The 15219-nt window shown below is 47.3% G+C and overlaps 1 protein-coding gene across 4 annotated transcripts in view; it reads right to left on the reverse strand.

The window, feature by feature from the left end:
* Positions 1–15219, reverse strand: part of plch2a (phospholipase C, eta 2a) — a 161214-nt gene that overhangs the window by 20008 nt on the left and 125987 nt on the right. For 3 of the 4 annotated variants that reach the window (XM_035381231.1, XM_035381235.1, XM_035381234.1), the window contains 8 exons: positions 13022–13115; positions 12361–12564; positions 11132–11252; positions 9565–9736; positions 6410–6517; positions 5327–5332; positions 3071–3223; positions 2181–2216 (listed from right to left, as the gene is read on the reverse strand). In XM_035381231.1, the coding sequence (XP_035237122.1) occupies positions 2181–2216; positions 3071–3223; positions 5327–5332; positions 6410–6517; positions 9565–9736; positions 11132–11252; positions 12361–12564; positions 13022–13115 (894 nt within the window). The remainder of the gene's footprint in view (positions 1–2180; positions 2217–3070; positions 3224–5326; positions 5333–6409; positions 6518–9564; positions 9737–11131; positions 11253–12360; positions 12565–13021; positions 13116–15219) is intronic. The other variant, XM_035381232.1, reaches the window with a different exon arrangement.

Below are 15219 nucleotides of genomic sequence, written 5' to 3' on the forward strand. Positions count from 1 at the left end.
TGTGTGTTTGTGCATGGGTGGGTGTGTGTGTGTGTGTGTTTGTGCATGGGTGGGTGTGTGTGTGTGTGTGTGAGAGAGGGAGAGTGAGAGAGTATGCAAACACTTGTGTGCATCCTTGTGTTTGTATTTACGTGTGTGTGTGAATAGACGTGTCTGAGTGTGTGTGTACGTGCGCATGTGTGTGAACATATGTGTGTGTGTGTGTGTGTGTGTGTGTGTGAGGGAGAGGGAGAGAGAGTATGCAAACACTTGTGTGCGTCCATGTGTGTGCATTTATGTGTGTGTGAATAGACGTGTCTGAGTGTGTGTGCGTGTGCATGTGTGCGTGTGTGCTTTATCCCTACTGGTATGCCTTCTGCCACTCAAGTGAAGGACATCAGACAGCAACTGAAATATATTTTGGCCCTTATTGATGTATTTTATAAATGTGGACCTAAATAAAGAATTAACGTGTGTGTGTGTGTGTGTGTGTGAGAGGGAGAGTGAGAGAGAGTAAGCAAACACTTCTGTGCATCCTTGTGTGTGCGTTTATGTGAGTGTGAATAGACGTGTCTGAGTGTGTGTGTGTGTGTGTGTATGTGTGTGTGTGTGTGTGTGTGCATGTGTGGGGAGTGTGTGTCTGGGCAACAGACAGTTCATAACTGATAAGTTCACCTCCTGAGAACAGAGGGACATAAAGGTAAAAGCAGCAATAAACTTGTTCGGGTGATGTCTCCCTCTGGGCACATTTTTTACAGAGAGGGGGACTGCTGCACGGCCCTCCGAAGATTGAGACTGACTCACCACCCTCTGCAGCACCAGCGACCCGGTACAGGCAGACACTGCCCCTGATGAACAACCCTCCTTCCAACACGCTAATATTTCATGTCCACTGTGTTGGGCGGCTTACTTGGACACGTTGGGTACAAGGGGTACTTCCTACCCGATGGTGACACACAGCGCCGCGTGATAATGAACCATTTCCACTCATAAACACTACAGAGATATTAATTACAATTGGGCTGCAGCCCCAATTGCCTCTTCTGCACTAATAACACGGGGATGAGCACTAAGACGCTTTTTTAATGACATTCATAATGCAGATTATCCTCACCGTTGTGGTATGGCAATGCATCACTATAAACACTGTGGATATTCATAAAAGTACAGACTCTCGTTCCTGTACCTAAAAAAAGGACAATTGTGGCCTAACGTGACACATATACACAAATTACAATTATCCTATTCTTCAGCACTACTTCAATCAGCCACTAAGGGGCGCTATACATTTACTGTTGTTAGTCCGTAACCGGAAAGGCCGACAGACCATTCCAGCTAGCTAAAATTAATTAATTTGGCAATAATGCAATCCTGTATAATTTGCATCTGACAGCAGTTGAGACTAACTAATGAGGAAAAATTGGTGATTTGAAATTGGTGTAAAAATAGGTACTATTACAGCTGGTTCCATCGCAACATCCAAAATACATTTTTTGAAAGCCCCTTTGTGAATGATATTTTTTTTTTTCTTTTTGGTAATTTTGGAGAATAAAAGGCCTCTACATCAGTTACATAAAGAATCTTTATAAATAACCAGAGAGCAGTTCTATCTGTCAGGATCAATCTGAGCCTAATCATAGTGTCTGTCAATATCCCAACTCCTCACATGGTTGGTACATCCCTGGCTTTTAAGGTAAAAACACACTCTCACACCTGACAGGACATGGGATGTGTTTTCAACGGCAGGCTTTGCACCCCCGTCTACACCCATCTCAAAATGCAGGGAACCCAGCGGAGACGCTCCGGTCATCTGACAGGATGAAACGGCCATAACCGCTTTCCTTCATCAATAATGCAACGCAAACAGAGGAACACAGAACATGAGCGCGATGGTGCGAGCATCACTAAGGGCGAAACAGCTATGAATGATTATTTCAGTACTTAATAGAGGATCGTATTTTCATGCCATGCATTACTGACGTGCTAATCTGAATGCCATGTTCACATCTGTATCCAGCAACAAAAAAATATATAATGGCCATGCATTGCGAGATGAGTGGAGGGGAGGGGAGGAAAGGCTGATTGTGAAAAATGCAACCGGGACATGGCAGTGGAGCCCGTGCGTCTGGGAGAGTCACAGAGGGAATGGCGGAAAGCGGACGGGACCTGAAGCTCACACGCGGTCATGCAGGGCCACTCACCGAAGACCTCTCTCCCGCCAGCGGGCTGCCCTTCGGCTAGCGGAGGGAAAAAGGGACAGCGCATCGTCAGCATCGAGGACACCCACGGTACGGCCGCCGAGCGCGACCGCAAACAACGGACGCGGCCCCAGAAAGGAAGCGCGGCGCCCGGCAGGATGTGACAGAGAGCAGCCCTGATCCCCCCACCCCCCCTCCCCACCCCCACCCCACATCCCTAACAAAGCCTTCAGTAACCACGGCGACGAACACGCCTGCTCCGGCATGATCCGGGCGCTCTGCAACACTGCCGCGCTGGGCTGGGCTTTCAGAACGGAGCTACCGGCGGCTGAGTCACAGCCCGAAAACAACCGGCGGGGATCTGAGGGGCCGCTAAACGCCAGGGGCCCCACGCCCGATTCCGCAGCTCTGAACCGCCAGGCCAGGGGCCCCTAGCGGGCTGAACTACGGTGGCCTGTGAGGGCGGCAGCCCCGACTCGCTGACTAAAACGAGGCCATATGACACCTCAGTGATGCGTGGCCTGGAATCTCGGGGACGATGATTTGATTTGATTGGCTGTCAAACACCAGGTCCTGAAGTGTGGGGTCTAAGGCAGCGCTGACTTCATTCACCAGCAGATCTGTCCATCGTTAAAAATCTTACACATGAAGGACGATGAAGCCCAAGGCACATTTCCCCTCTGCAGTGAGGGCTTATAAGAGCTATAGAGTCGCGCCATTTCATTATCTACTGCAATGTGTTTCATCGGGTTAAATGGAGAACTGCACTGTACTGAGTGCAAGACAAGAGGAAGAGAGGACTGGAGAAAAAAAGGGATATGAGAGGCTATAAGAGAGGCTATAGATGGACAGATGAATGGAGAAGGGAGGGTAAAAGCAGGGGAATGCTGTACCTTGAGGGTGGGGTCATGCAGCTTCCCGGACGGGGGCAGGGCAGCGATGGTGAAGCTATCTGGGTCTTCCCGGTCCCGGATTTTGGACTCCTTCATCAGAGAGTCCAGCTTCTTCTTGGCCACATTCTCCACCTGCTTTCTGTTCATGGACGTCTGCGAGCGGCGGACACACACACACACACACACACACGTACATGAGCACATACACACACACACAGAAATACACGCACACAAGCACACACACAAACACACACAAATAAACACACACGCAGAAAGGCACACACACACACACACAGGAGCATATACACACACACACACACACACACACACAGGTAAACGTGCACACAAGCACATACACACACACACACACACACATACAAACACACACATACACACACACAGTTGTGAGAGGCTGGGCAGAAATCACAGCACTGACCGACACAAAGGAGCAGCCCGTTTTCACTGGCTAGCCCGAGGCAAGGTGATCAGACCAAGAGACACTGAATTTCATGCAATGGAGGAAAAAATACAGCTCAGTCGACAAAAGGCAGGCAGGCACAGTGAGTTCTGTGCTGAAGAAACCGTTAACTCTGTTAGTGCTGCCCAATAATTTGGTGAGTATTAGAGCACATGTACTGTATGTAATATAATTATGTAATTATATTATCATTGAGGCAAGTCGTGCCACGAGGTGTTGAATGACCACAAAGACAGCTGACACTGCGAGCAAGGTCTTCTGAAATGGCTGTGATTAACACAATTCTGAAATTACTGTAATTAATATTACTTTGTAGGTCATAACACACACAACCATATCACTGGAATGGATCAAGAGTTTCTAAGAATGAATTCATAGAAACAACTAGCGTCATCTGCCAAGCTAAAAATGCAGTCGATAAAAGTGTCATTTTAGGTATATCTTTTCCTGCATAGTTAAACACAGACTAATCAAACGCAATGACTTGGTTTGATAGTGAGTGGTCAGGACACTGTTTCTGCACAAATGCCACAGGGAAAAAAAGAAAGGATTATTTCGTCCGTAATTCTGCTCTGTACAGTGCCCGGTTTAATGTGGTTCCGTTGTGGTTGAACAGTGCAGAAACAGCCATTTTAGGACCAGAGCGGTAAAATGGTTTCAGAATCCCCCTGTCTGCACAGGTCTACGTTAAGAGGCACGTTTGGTTCGTCCTGCATTCCACGGCATTAATTTGCGCATTAATCAATTAAACGGATCGTTTCCTCCAGCGATCGGGAACGGGCCTTCTTCGCTCTGCTCGACATCACATCATCCGTCAGGTCTCCGCACCAGTGTAAGCATTTCTCAGCTTGATATTCCCCGCGCAGTTCCCGCCGGCACAAGTCAACGTTCCTGCGTTAACAGGAAGTGCACAAATAGGAACGAGATGTGCGCGCGTCAGCACGGGAACTTTTTTTTTTTTTTTTTTTTTTTTTTACTTCATAGATGCTAGTCTAAGACATGCGCTCGACACCTCCGCTCTCTGAGGCAGAGATCACCCAGATACAAAGAGGGGGGAAAAAAACGAGTAAATCCGTCAGTGTCACACTGCCGCAAGTGTGCGGAGACGATGAATTTTAATGATCTACCCGACGGAGCAAAGTTAACTTTGGAGAGCAAATGTAACGACCTAAAGATATAATTATCTTGTAATCTTATTACAGGAAAGCCTTTGTATCATCGTTTTCTTCAAATTAACCAGACGTGTTCAGAGTCTCGATTTGTTCCTTTGTGTTTGTTACTGCTCTAACCTCCCACCAAGCAGATTTCATTTGATGTCGATGTCTAAAGCCAAATTCACTGAAATCCAGAATTATAAATCGGATCGTGCGGGTGCCTCTTGCTGTTGACCCTTTTCCATCAGCAGCGGGTGAGGTTCTGAACCTTTCCCTCCCACTCTGGGCCCCGCTCGGTACCTGTGGGACATGGCAATGTTTGAAAATGGCACTGAGCCAGTATTGAGGCGTCTTTCCATCCCTCAGCTCAGAGAAGTCAAAGAAAATTGACATGGCCGCTTCTTATTCTGGCAGGCAGTATTTTTTTCCGATTTTTTTTCCCCTCCTCCCCCTTCTCAAGGTGACCAAAATAAAATAAAAGCTTTACTTTCATCTGGGCTTTGGACACGCATCTCAATACTGGCTTTGGATGTCGTCAAAAGGCTGAATGTGTTTGTTTATGGGACCGCTTTTGACTGGGTTTTATGCATAAGACGTTTCCAAAATGATCTTGTTACACAGTACCTTCCACTTCATATTAAGCAAATGACATCACATCAGAGAGAGAGAGAGAGCAAGAGAGAGAGAGAGAGAGCGAGAATGAGAGCGAGAGAGAGAGAGACAGGAGATGGACAGAAAGAGAGAGTGAGACAGACAGAGAGGGATAAAAGGGGTGAGAGCGTGTACAGCAGCACCCACACAACAAGCTGTGAGACAAATAGAATGAGCAAGCATTGTATTACAGGGCAGGAGGATCTGTGGCTTCCCAGAGGCACATCCTGATAACAGACTGCAGCGATCAATTACACATGTACAAGAAGAGCAGCACATCAGACAGGCAACACGCCGTGTGTGCATACACTGGTGCGCACACACACATGAGCATGTGCACACACACACGCTACTGCATGCCTGGGGCTGCGACTACTTTGATGGCCTTTCTCCAATCCGGAGGTAAAGCAAGGCCATTCATTCCCAAAGAAGCCACTCACTGTGACAGTCAGTTTGTGAAACTATTCTCATGTTGCTTCCTCAAACTTTTTTTAACTTTTTTTTTTTTTTTTTATCAACACAGAACCAGTTCTGCGGATTCACAACAAAAGTATGAGCATCAAACATAGAAAGACAGCCAGAACTTCCAGTAGCCCGCAGCTACTTTGTCTTTCAGCCTCAATGCATATTTGCACTGGAAAGAAATGCCATTCAGGAGAAATTCACAATTACATATCAATCATATTTAAAAACTGAAACGCAATTAATTCAGGGTGGCTGCCCAAGGCCTGCCAAAACATGCTGTTACTTACAACATTCATCAGGGAAAAGGAAAAACTATTTCAGAGACATTTATTCTGATGACCTTATCAACATGCCTCGCAATCAAAGAGCAATCTTAATAAAAATAAACCGATATTCCAAAGAGGCAATTACAATCAAACACGGAAACGACCACACGACTGCAGTGAGACAGGGTCCCCGGGCCCCCCGTTCACTGTGTCTGAGTGTGCACCCTGGTGCCGTGTGTCTGCTGTATGGATCTTTCACAGCGTGGGGTGCGCTGGGGGGGGGGGGGGGGGTTAAACACCGAGGTGAAGGGGACGCTGGGCTTACATCTCCGTTCATCAGCTTGCAGTCGTCCTCCATTTCGTCCGCGCTGTCCTCGTCCGACACGTCTCCCTCTTCCGCGTCCTCGTCTATGTTGGACGGAAGCTTCTTCCCCTGGAAAGAGGGATGCGGGTTGCCAATTATTTAAACCAAACTACGGACCCCCATCCAGGCTCAAAGTCATCCAGGGCACCGCCATCATGAGGTAAAATCGGTTATATATATATTTTTTTTTTAAAGGGTTTTATATTTTGAAATATTTTCCCAAATCTATACATAGTAATTGCATATCAAGTCTGGCCAGGGACCCCCTACTGCATCTTCAAAGACCCCCAGGGGTCAGTGGACCCCCACTGAAAACCCAGGATTTAAACAGTGGAAGATAAAGTGGTGTAAAGGAAAGGTGTTTAAAACACGTATCCACTGTCTGTTTCACTACAGGAGCAGGGCAGTGAAAAGTGTGGATGCCACACTGACAGGCAGCCATCCTGGTCCGAGCGTGAACTGCGCTGGAACACAAAGAAGCCTCACGTGACACAAATGAGAATGAACCCAGGCCCCAAAAACACATCCAGTCGCGGCTACATTTGCCTTTTAAAAAACAATTTTAGGCCTTGGAACAGTTCGTGGAGATCCTACAGGGCACTATAGCGTGTTCCCAGTGGAACCGGATCACTAAATAAGATCACGTTTATAATAAGGACCACGGGGAGCCTTTCACAAGAACATCAATAATCTGCCCCCGCTCATCACGCCAATTTACGATAGTCATTTCCCCATCATTCCCTCCACATAACCCGATAAATAAATAAACGAAAGGCCGTGATGGACAGGCACATAATAAGCGAGCATCTAAACGGGCTGCCGGGGGAAAGGAGAAATCATTCCGGAGGGAATCCGGCGAGATGTAACTGCGGCTGATTGATGCGGTAAAATGACAGAAATCGATACTCCGGCTGACAGGGCCCCCACTTGTATCAGCTGCCTCCGAGGTAAATCAAAGTTGTATTATCCTCGTGTTTTCCCCACTTTTCAGCAATCATCTTCGGGGGGGATGGCACATCCGTGTCGGCGAGTCAGGCCACAACGCGGTAACAACAACAAGAACAAGCACAAGCGCGATGATGACTGTTCACAGAGGGCTCCGGTTTGCGCAGATAGTCTTTACAATTACATCACAGCGTATCAGTGAATGCATAACGTAACTGAATAAATGTTAGCGAAAGAGAGGTACCGTGCAGAAGTCGAAACGTGAGGATCACTGTTGAGCGAAAACGGGTTTCATGAAGACCACATATCTGCATATTTAAAAAAAATATTTTACTCACTTTTCTTTTTGTACGATTAAACTTTTGCTGTTTTTTTTTTTGTTTATGTAAGCGGAAATAAATAAAATAGCTGATTTCTGCAACTGGGTACACAGACCTCTGTGCCACAGAGAACAGATTCTCCTGCCTTTGGGACTCTTGGCCTCTGAATAATGAGGACAGATGCTTCCGTGTTTTGTTTTCGGGTAAACACCATATTAAGATGCGCTAAGGCTTCCACATTTAATGAATCCACGCTGCTAAAAGAATTAGCGATTTTCTGCATAGTCCGAGGAGCACAGAGGTCTTCATTATATTACACCCTGTCGCATGGATATCGTCAAGGGATTGGATAAAAAATGCTGTTGTCATATTGGGCGCACCAAATGACATTGGGGAAATTAAAAAATGTTCATAAAAGTGCCTCAAAGCATTAATTTCTGCATATAAATAATTCTTAACCACATTGTAGTACATAGTTATTTATCCTCACAATATCATGCCAGGAAAATTATTTAAATTTAATTAAGGTACACCATTTTACCATTTACCCTTTTACGAAGACTTTAGTGGTTTGAATATACCTTCGGATACTTACGCCACACAACTGTACTGTACAGCAGCAATTCACTAAATCAATCATAAGCCACCATAAGCACCGTACTTGAATAAGATGCAAATGGAACACAGCATTGCACAATGTAATAGCGCAGTAAGTGCATGTATGAACATTACATTCAGAAAAGCGCTTTACACGTTCCGTCATTGACCCACACACAGGCAATTTAATCTCCACAGCAGCAGGGCAGCAGAACAACAAATTATATTTGTTGGCTTGGATATTCTGGCCTGGATTTTCCATGAGCAGTTTCGCATTTTGAAATTTTTCGTTTTTTTTTTCTCTCCCCCTCGACGAACAGAACGAAATTAATTTTCATCAGCGCGGGCGCGATATGACGGAGGTCGCACACGCCCAGACATTTTGGTCAGACGGAGCCTGATTAGCGTTGGGTGGGAGGAGGAGCAGAGGTGAAGAGAGAGGAGGGGATAGCAGGGCTGGCTAATGCATCCATGAGAGGCCCATCAGTGCCCGTTATTAATTCTGATATAAGACCTAGGGCCAGATGAGAGAGAGAGAGACCTGCGGTGCCTGCTAGCCCAGGAAAGGCCACGATGTCAGCACACGTTCGCACTCCAGCTAGCCGCTAAAACAACTGACATCCATCGATCGTCCCAGTTTAGCCCTCCCCCTTCTCAGGTTAGCCTGCTGTATTACCGCATCCTGCACCCCTTCACCCCGATCCCCCCAGCACCTAGCAACTGTGGGACTGCCTGCCGCACGACCCGCTCACTCAGTTAGCCGTACGCGTGTCGGCGGCGGTACGATATGGGGGGTTTTGGCGGGAAAACGGGAAAGCGTGTGACCGTTACACGCAGAGCGGCGAGCTGGTGGCAGCTATGTGGGGCGCTCGCTGACCCGTGACCGGCGCAGACCAATCTGTCAAAGCCACCGCCGCCGCCCGCCTGCCCCAGATTCAGCCGCGGACGCGCGCCCGGCTGGGGACTGGGGCGCAGACTCCCGCCTGTAGCCCAGCCCGCCCGCTCGCTCGCTACCCGTCTAACTCCTCCCCCTCTGTCCCACTTTCCCCACTTCAGGGAGCCGTCATCCTTGCCATGCCCACTGAGTAAAATACAAAAAAATTAATCTTACTAATATATTTTAGTTCCTTTTTAATTTATTTTTTACATTTTTGAACAGGATGTCATGCAGCCCATATCCCATGTTTCAAATTGAGGGGAACGGTCAGTGACTGGCCGAAATCTTTCCGAAAGAGAAAAAAAGCGGTTTATTACCTTGACCAGGATCTTCCCTTTCAGGCCCTCGGGGGAGGGCAGGAGACCGGACTCGTCCATGTTGACCGTGGACAGGTCGAGCTTGTCACCCAGCACCTCCATCAGATACTGGGCCATCTTCTTCTGCTGGGGCACGCTGCAGTGATTCTCAATGGACAGGATCACCGGGTACCTGCCAACAGCACATGCGTCTTCATCCAGGGCTAGCCACGCAGACGTTAGGGCTTTCACAATGGAATAAATATGAAAGGGACGCCATGCCGGCTCAGATCAATACTTCCTCTCATAGATTAATATCATCAGTTTTCATCAGGTCAGTGACAGCAGACCAATTTAACATACTACTTTTATAGCACCGGCTGGGTATTCAGTGCACACTAGATGACTTTCAGCACCACAATGGCGATACTGCTTACTACGGCTGTTAAGGTTTCCCGCTTGGGGGGTTTTCCCCCATTGGCTTAAAAAAAACAGACACTCAGCTTCTGCGAGACGTCCTGGCAATTTAAAAAGACTTTCATTCCATTTACCCTCGTACCCATAAAGATGATATTACACATTTCTCCCTCTCCCTTAAGCTAAACTTTATGAAAATGTCTGAATTACAATGGAGTTTTTTTTATAGCAAAATCATATTGTTAAAGCACCGTTGCTACACAACACTGAACAGAAAAATTGGTAAAACAGCCATAGAAGGCATTGTTTTTCTAATGTGTTGAACAGTCTAGCACATTTCCCTCTTCGTGAACCACACAAGAAGTGAATCCTGGGAAGATAAAAATACGCCTCTCTACTGTTCTAGCAACACATTCCTGTAAACATGACATATAAAACCAGAATAAAGATACTACAGCTGACACACTCTTTTATTTAAAATTGGTCTAAAATGGCCTCTTCTCCTCCGTATTTCCAGCCTCCTCAGTGCACTCCCAGTTCACGCTGTAAAAATAGCGGCAGGAAATTGCATCATGTACTTTTATTTGTTTCACGATGCACTCGGACAGAACTATGCCACCTGTAAACAACATCTCATCTTCCCGTCATTCAGTGCTCCAGTTACCTTGGAGCCAGCGCAACGAGAGAGAGAGAGAGAGAGAGAGAGAGAGAGAGAGAGAGAGAGAGAGAGAGATTCGGCCTTCGCAAAGACGCCTCCGACGACGACGACGTCGCCGTTAGTTACCGTCGAGCGCGGGCGCGAGGGTAAAAGCCACGCAAAGCACATCCCTGCAAACCCTGACAGGATCATCACCTTTCGCTAGCGGTGTTTTCCTTACGAAATTCTCTCGTGAAACCGTGAAGGAAGGAGAGGCTGTGGAATCGCGCGCGCACACTCGGCTGAGCCACGTGCTAACGAACTGCCGCGCCAGCTTTCTCTTCTCGCTTGACGCCTCTCTCTGCCAGCACAGAAATATCCTCGAGACAAGCGAGTTTGAGCAACAGAAAAGAAACCCTGCTCCCACTTATGTAACTCCATGCGAGTTTGTGAAACACAATTCGATGGCAATATCTGTCCTTCTCCGCCCCCCCCCCCCCCGCCCCACCCCGTGAAAAAATAGACAAAGCTTACGGGTTTTTCACAAATGCGTATTTGTTGATGGTTTCGATGACGTCTTTGAAGAGGATTTTGGAGGTCAGGGTGTAGCCATGGTGAACGATGGGCTCTCCATCCTGGCCGTCCCAGCAGTCCACTGAGAGGGAAAAAGCAACAGGAACGCACTAAATCAGATCAGCTCCTCAGATCTGGGGCATACCGCAGTCTGACAATAGAAGAAGATGTTCACTATGGACAAATATTCCTGACGCTTGTGAAGCACAGTAAGCTGTGATTGTCCATCCTACTCACAACTAACGATGTTGACAACTCCATCTGTAATTATGCAGTCTGTCTTGATAAACTGTATGAAAAAGTGCTGCTTTTAAATCATGTTCATTTTATGTATCAGCATTCTAACAACCAAAAATAAGTCAATTCCTTAATTTGAAAATTCACTCAGGCAGAGAGGTTCCTCCACTGCATCCAGCTGCGAGCCTGAATGGCTGGTTAAACCTGTCAACATCACTACGCATCAGAGATTCAGGTGAGATTCAGTTCTGGCACTCGCCATGCAACGCTACTTCCAAATAATGGATTAAGGTTGAACAATAAAAGGCATATCAAAAAATTTGTTTTGAGTTCAGTGTGCACCAGCTTTCCACACTGAATGAGATGACACTACTTGCAGTAGGTCATCTGCCATCTACTGTGCCACACCAGCCTATACAGACAGGCACATGTAAAGGAGGGCAATCACCGGCAGGATGGCCAGAAGAGAGTAAGATGATCACAGTAAGGATGGCTGGACCAATGAGATCATAGGAAGTATGGGTGGAGTAGAGAAATCACAGTGCAGTTGGACCAGCACAGGTAAACTACAGAAAGCCTGGAATAAGCACAGAGATCAGAGAGATCTCAGTACTGATGGGACAGTGCAATTAAACTGCACTAAGCCTGGACTAAACACAGAGATCAGTGAGCAGTGAGATGACAGTACTGATGGGACAGTGCAATTAAACTGCACTAAGCCTGGACTAAACACACAGATCAGTGAGCAGTGAGATGACAGTACTGATGGGAAAATTGCAATTAAACTGCACTAAGCCTGGACTAAACACACAGATCAGTTAGAATGCCTGTAGGAGTGAGATCACAGTCTGGACTGAGACAGCGTGAAAGATAAAGCACGGTAAAGATAAGCTGTGCGGGGAGACGTCAGAAAGAATGGGTAGGAGCGGGGAGGGTGGGGGGTGGGGGCTGACCTTCCACACAGCGACACCCTGCCTGCAGCACCCAGGCGTACATGTCCACCCGGGACTGGGACATGAGCTGGTCCCCCATCAGGTAGGTGTTGTGGGACGAGGCGATGAAGTAGTTGCAGAGGGGCTGGGTCATGTCCTGCGTCACCTCGTAGTGCTCCGGGTTAAAGATGTCCCCCGAGGGACTGCGCATGTAGTTGGTGAAGCCTGAAGAAAGGGGGTGCGGGGGGGGCGTGAGGGGGGAGGGGTTTCATTCTTAAAAATCAAGAACATGATCCATTTCCCTCTCCTCCCCACCTGAGTCCAATCCAGATAAATATTTAGCTGAAGCTCAGGTTGGTTTCCAACACTAAATCAATAACTATTAATACCGCAAATGATATTTTGTGGAAAATCTTTATCCGTGCATAAACACCGCATTCACAGCTTTGCGCGCAGGGCAATATTTATACACTGACGAGTGGGAGCGCACAGTTGGCGGTTAGCGCATAAACGCGGTCTCTTAAGCCGCCTCTTTAAACCGCTGTGGATTTCGGCCCATATGCTCAGCGCCGGGTGGAGCGAGCCTCGGCACGGGCGCGCGCGCGACCCGGGCTACGCCGCTAGCGCGGACGGCGGAATTAAGGTCGGCGGGACACGCCCGCGGCGGCGCCGCCGCGCTTACCGTCGATGCCCAGCACCCCCTGCTGCTGGTTCTCGGGGCAGGGCTCGAACTTGCTCACGATCTCCAGGCAGTGCTCTTTCGTCACATTCGTCATCTACAAAAAAAATAAAAAATAATAATAAATATAAATATTCAAGTGCATCCACATAGGCTTCTTGGTCTAAAAAAAAAGACTGAAAGGCTGCAAAACAAAATGACAAACAACAACAACAACAAAAACAACACCGGTAGTGTTATTCAGGACAACACGGAGATAATCCCATTAGAGACATCCTCACTGAGGTACTGCCTCATTGCGGTGCACTAATCTGTACTGTATGGCCAGTCTGCGAGCTGGGGTTTAAAATGAGCTGATTGGTCGATTGGCCCATCCAGGCCAATCAATGTCAGGTCCTCTCACAGTTCAGAAGAGGGCGAGGGGAGGAGGCGGGGGGGGGGGGGGGTAGTGGGGGAGTGGGGGTTTGAGGCAGCTTTTCCGGCCTGGCCAGGCCAGCTGTGCTCCCAGTGGGGAACCACCCAGGGGATAAGTATATTTGGACAGCTTAACCCCGGAGAGAAGCTTTGGCTAAGTGGCTTGGGTCTCCTTTCATCCAACTCCCAACTGCCCGCACCGACACTGAAGCGGAGCAAAGCGGTGCTTTAACAAGAGAGAGAAAGAGACAGGTGAACGAGTATAACTCTCCTCTTGTGGTTGCCTTTCCGCCTCCCGTTCTCGTTTTTTTCTGTCCCAGGTGCTAATTATTAGAGTGCCCTTTTACCCGACTCGGCGAGATCCCATCAGGAGCGAAGGAAAAGGCTGCTTTGATAGAGCGTTAATAAATGTTTCATACGGCGTTAAGGCTTCGTTTCCAGACGCTCGAGAGGAACGCTCTCGCTAATGGCATAATGGCGGCGGATCTGAACGCTGCCAGGACATTGCACATTAAGAGGCAATAAGCAAAGCGATAAACGGGGGGGATATGGCCGAGGATCAGATGATCAGACTTTAATAACACTAAATATATCCCAGCTGGATTCTGTCAACTTTCAGATTTAATCACGGCATGCATAAACAGTCCCAGGGATTCCTAATTACACACGGAACACTGATTTACAAGGCTGGGGAGAAAAAGGAAACTGTGCCCCAAATAATTACAGTATGAAAGCGTGAGGAGAAAAAAAAAAAAAGACTGTTTTTTTTAGGGGGGTTTTTTTTGCTCCAAATATTTAGACCATTTAGATAATGGCAGCGGTCCAAAGTAAACCAATCTATAGATCAATAAAAATCTGTGAGATGGACATATCATTAAGGACAACTTCGGCGCTTTCTTTCCTGACTGGAGCAGCGTTGGAGGATTAATATGCAGAACTCCTCGCCGAAGCACACGTTCTTATCCCCCACCACCGCCCCCCCTCAGTGTAGTTTAAGCAGAGCCATTAGCACGTGGCAGTATTTTACGCCAGCGCCTTTAATGTTCATGCGAAGCGACAGCGCTAATTCCCGTGGCGGTGTGAGCTCGACGGCTGCACTCGCGTACACCCATACAGCATTTCTTCAGGCAACAGGAAATCACTCCTTTGGTAAACTAATGACAGGTCCATAATGCATCCCATCTTATTAAGCCCCTGGGGGGCTTTTATTTTGAAATGGCAAATTTATCAGCTTTTCATAACGGGGAAAAAAAAATGTGGAACGCTGACACAATGCAAACATTCTCATATGCTACGGCAAGAAGATTCAGCAGACTTTAACTGCCTGCACTGTGGTGGTCTTGTGTGACAATAGATTGTCACAGGCTTTTCAATGTTTTTGAATGTTAATCATTTTAAGGGATTATGCGGCAAGCTCAAAACATCAAAAAAAGGCGCATGGGAAAAAAAAACAAAAAAAAACTGTTTAATCTCTCAAATGTGGAATTGAACTACAAAAGGACTCAACTCTCCCTAACATCCAAAAACAAATGGCAGAGTTCAAACCACAGTACATTCGCTGGACATGTGGAAGTACTAAACAAAGGAACCCATAAGTCAGATGAGTTTTCCCCCATATGCTTTATACATCTGCTCCATGTGCAGTACAATGACAGGGCTGAAACCATTACAATAACAGATCAATTTCATCAACCCAGCCTTTCGCCTAGCTTTGTGTGTGTTGGTGTGTGTGTGTGTGTGTGTGTGTGTGAGTGTGTGCATGTGCGTGTGCGTTTGCGCATGCGTGT

Source organism: Anguilla anguilla, chromosome 11 (genome assembly GCF_013347855.1).
Source record: "Anguilla anguilla isolate fAngAng1 chromosome 11, fAngAng1.pri, whole genome shotgun sequence".
Taxonomy (NCBI): Eukaryota; Metazoa; Chordata; class Actinopteri; order Anguilliformes; family Anguillidae; genus Anguilla; species Anguilla anguilla.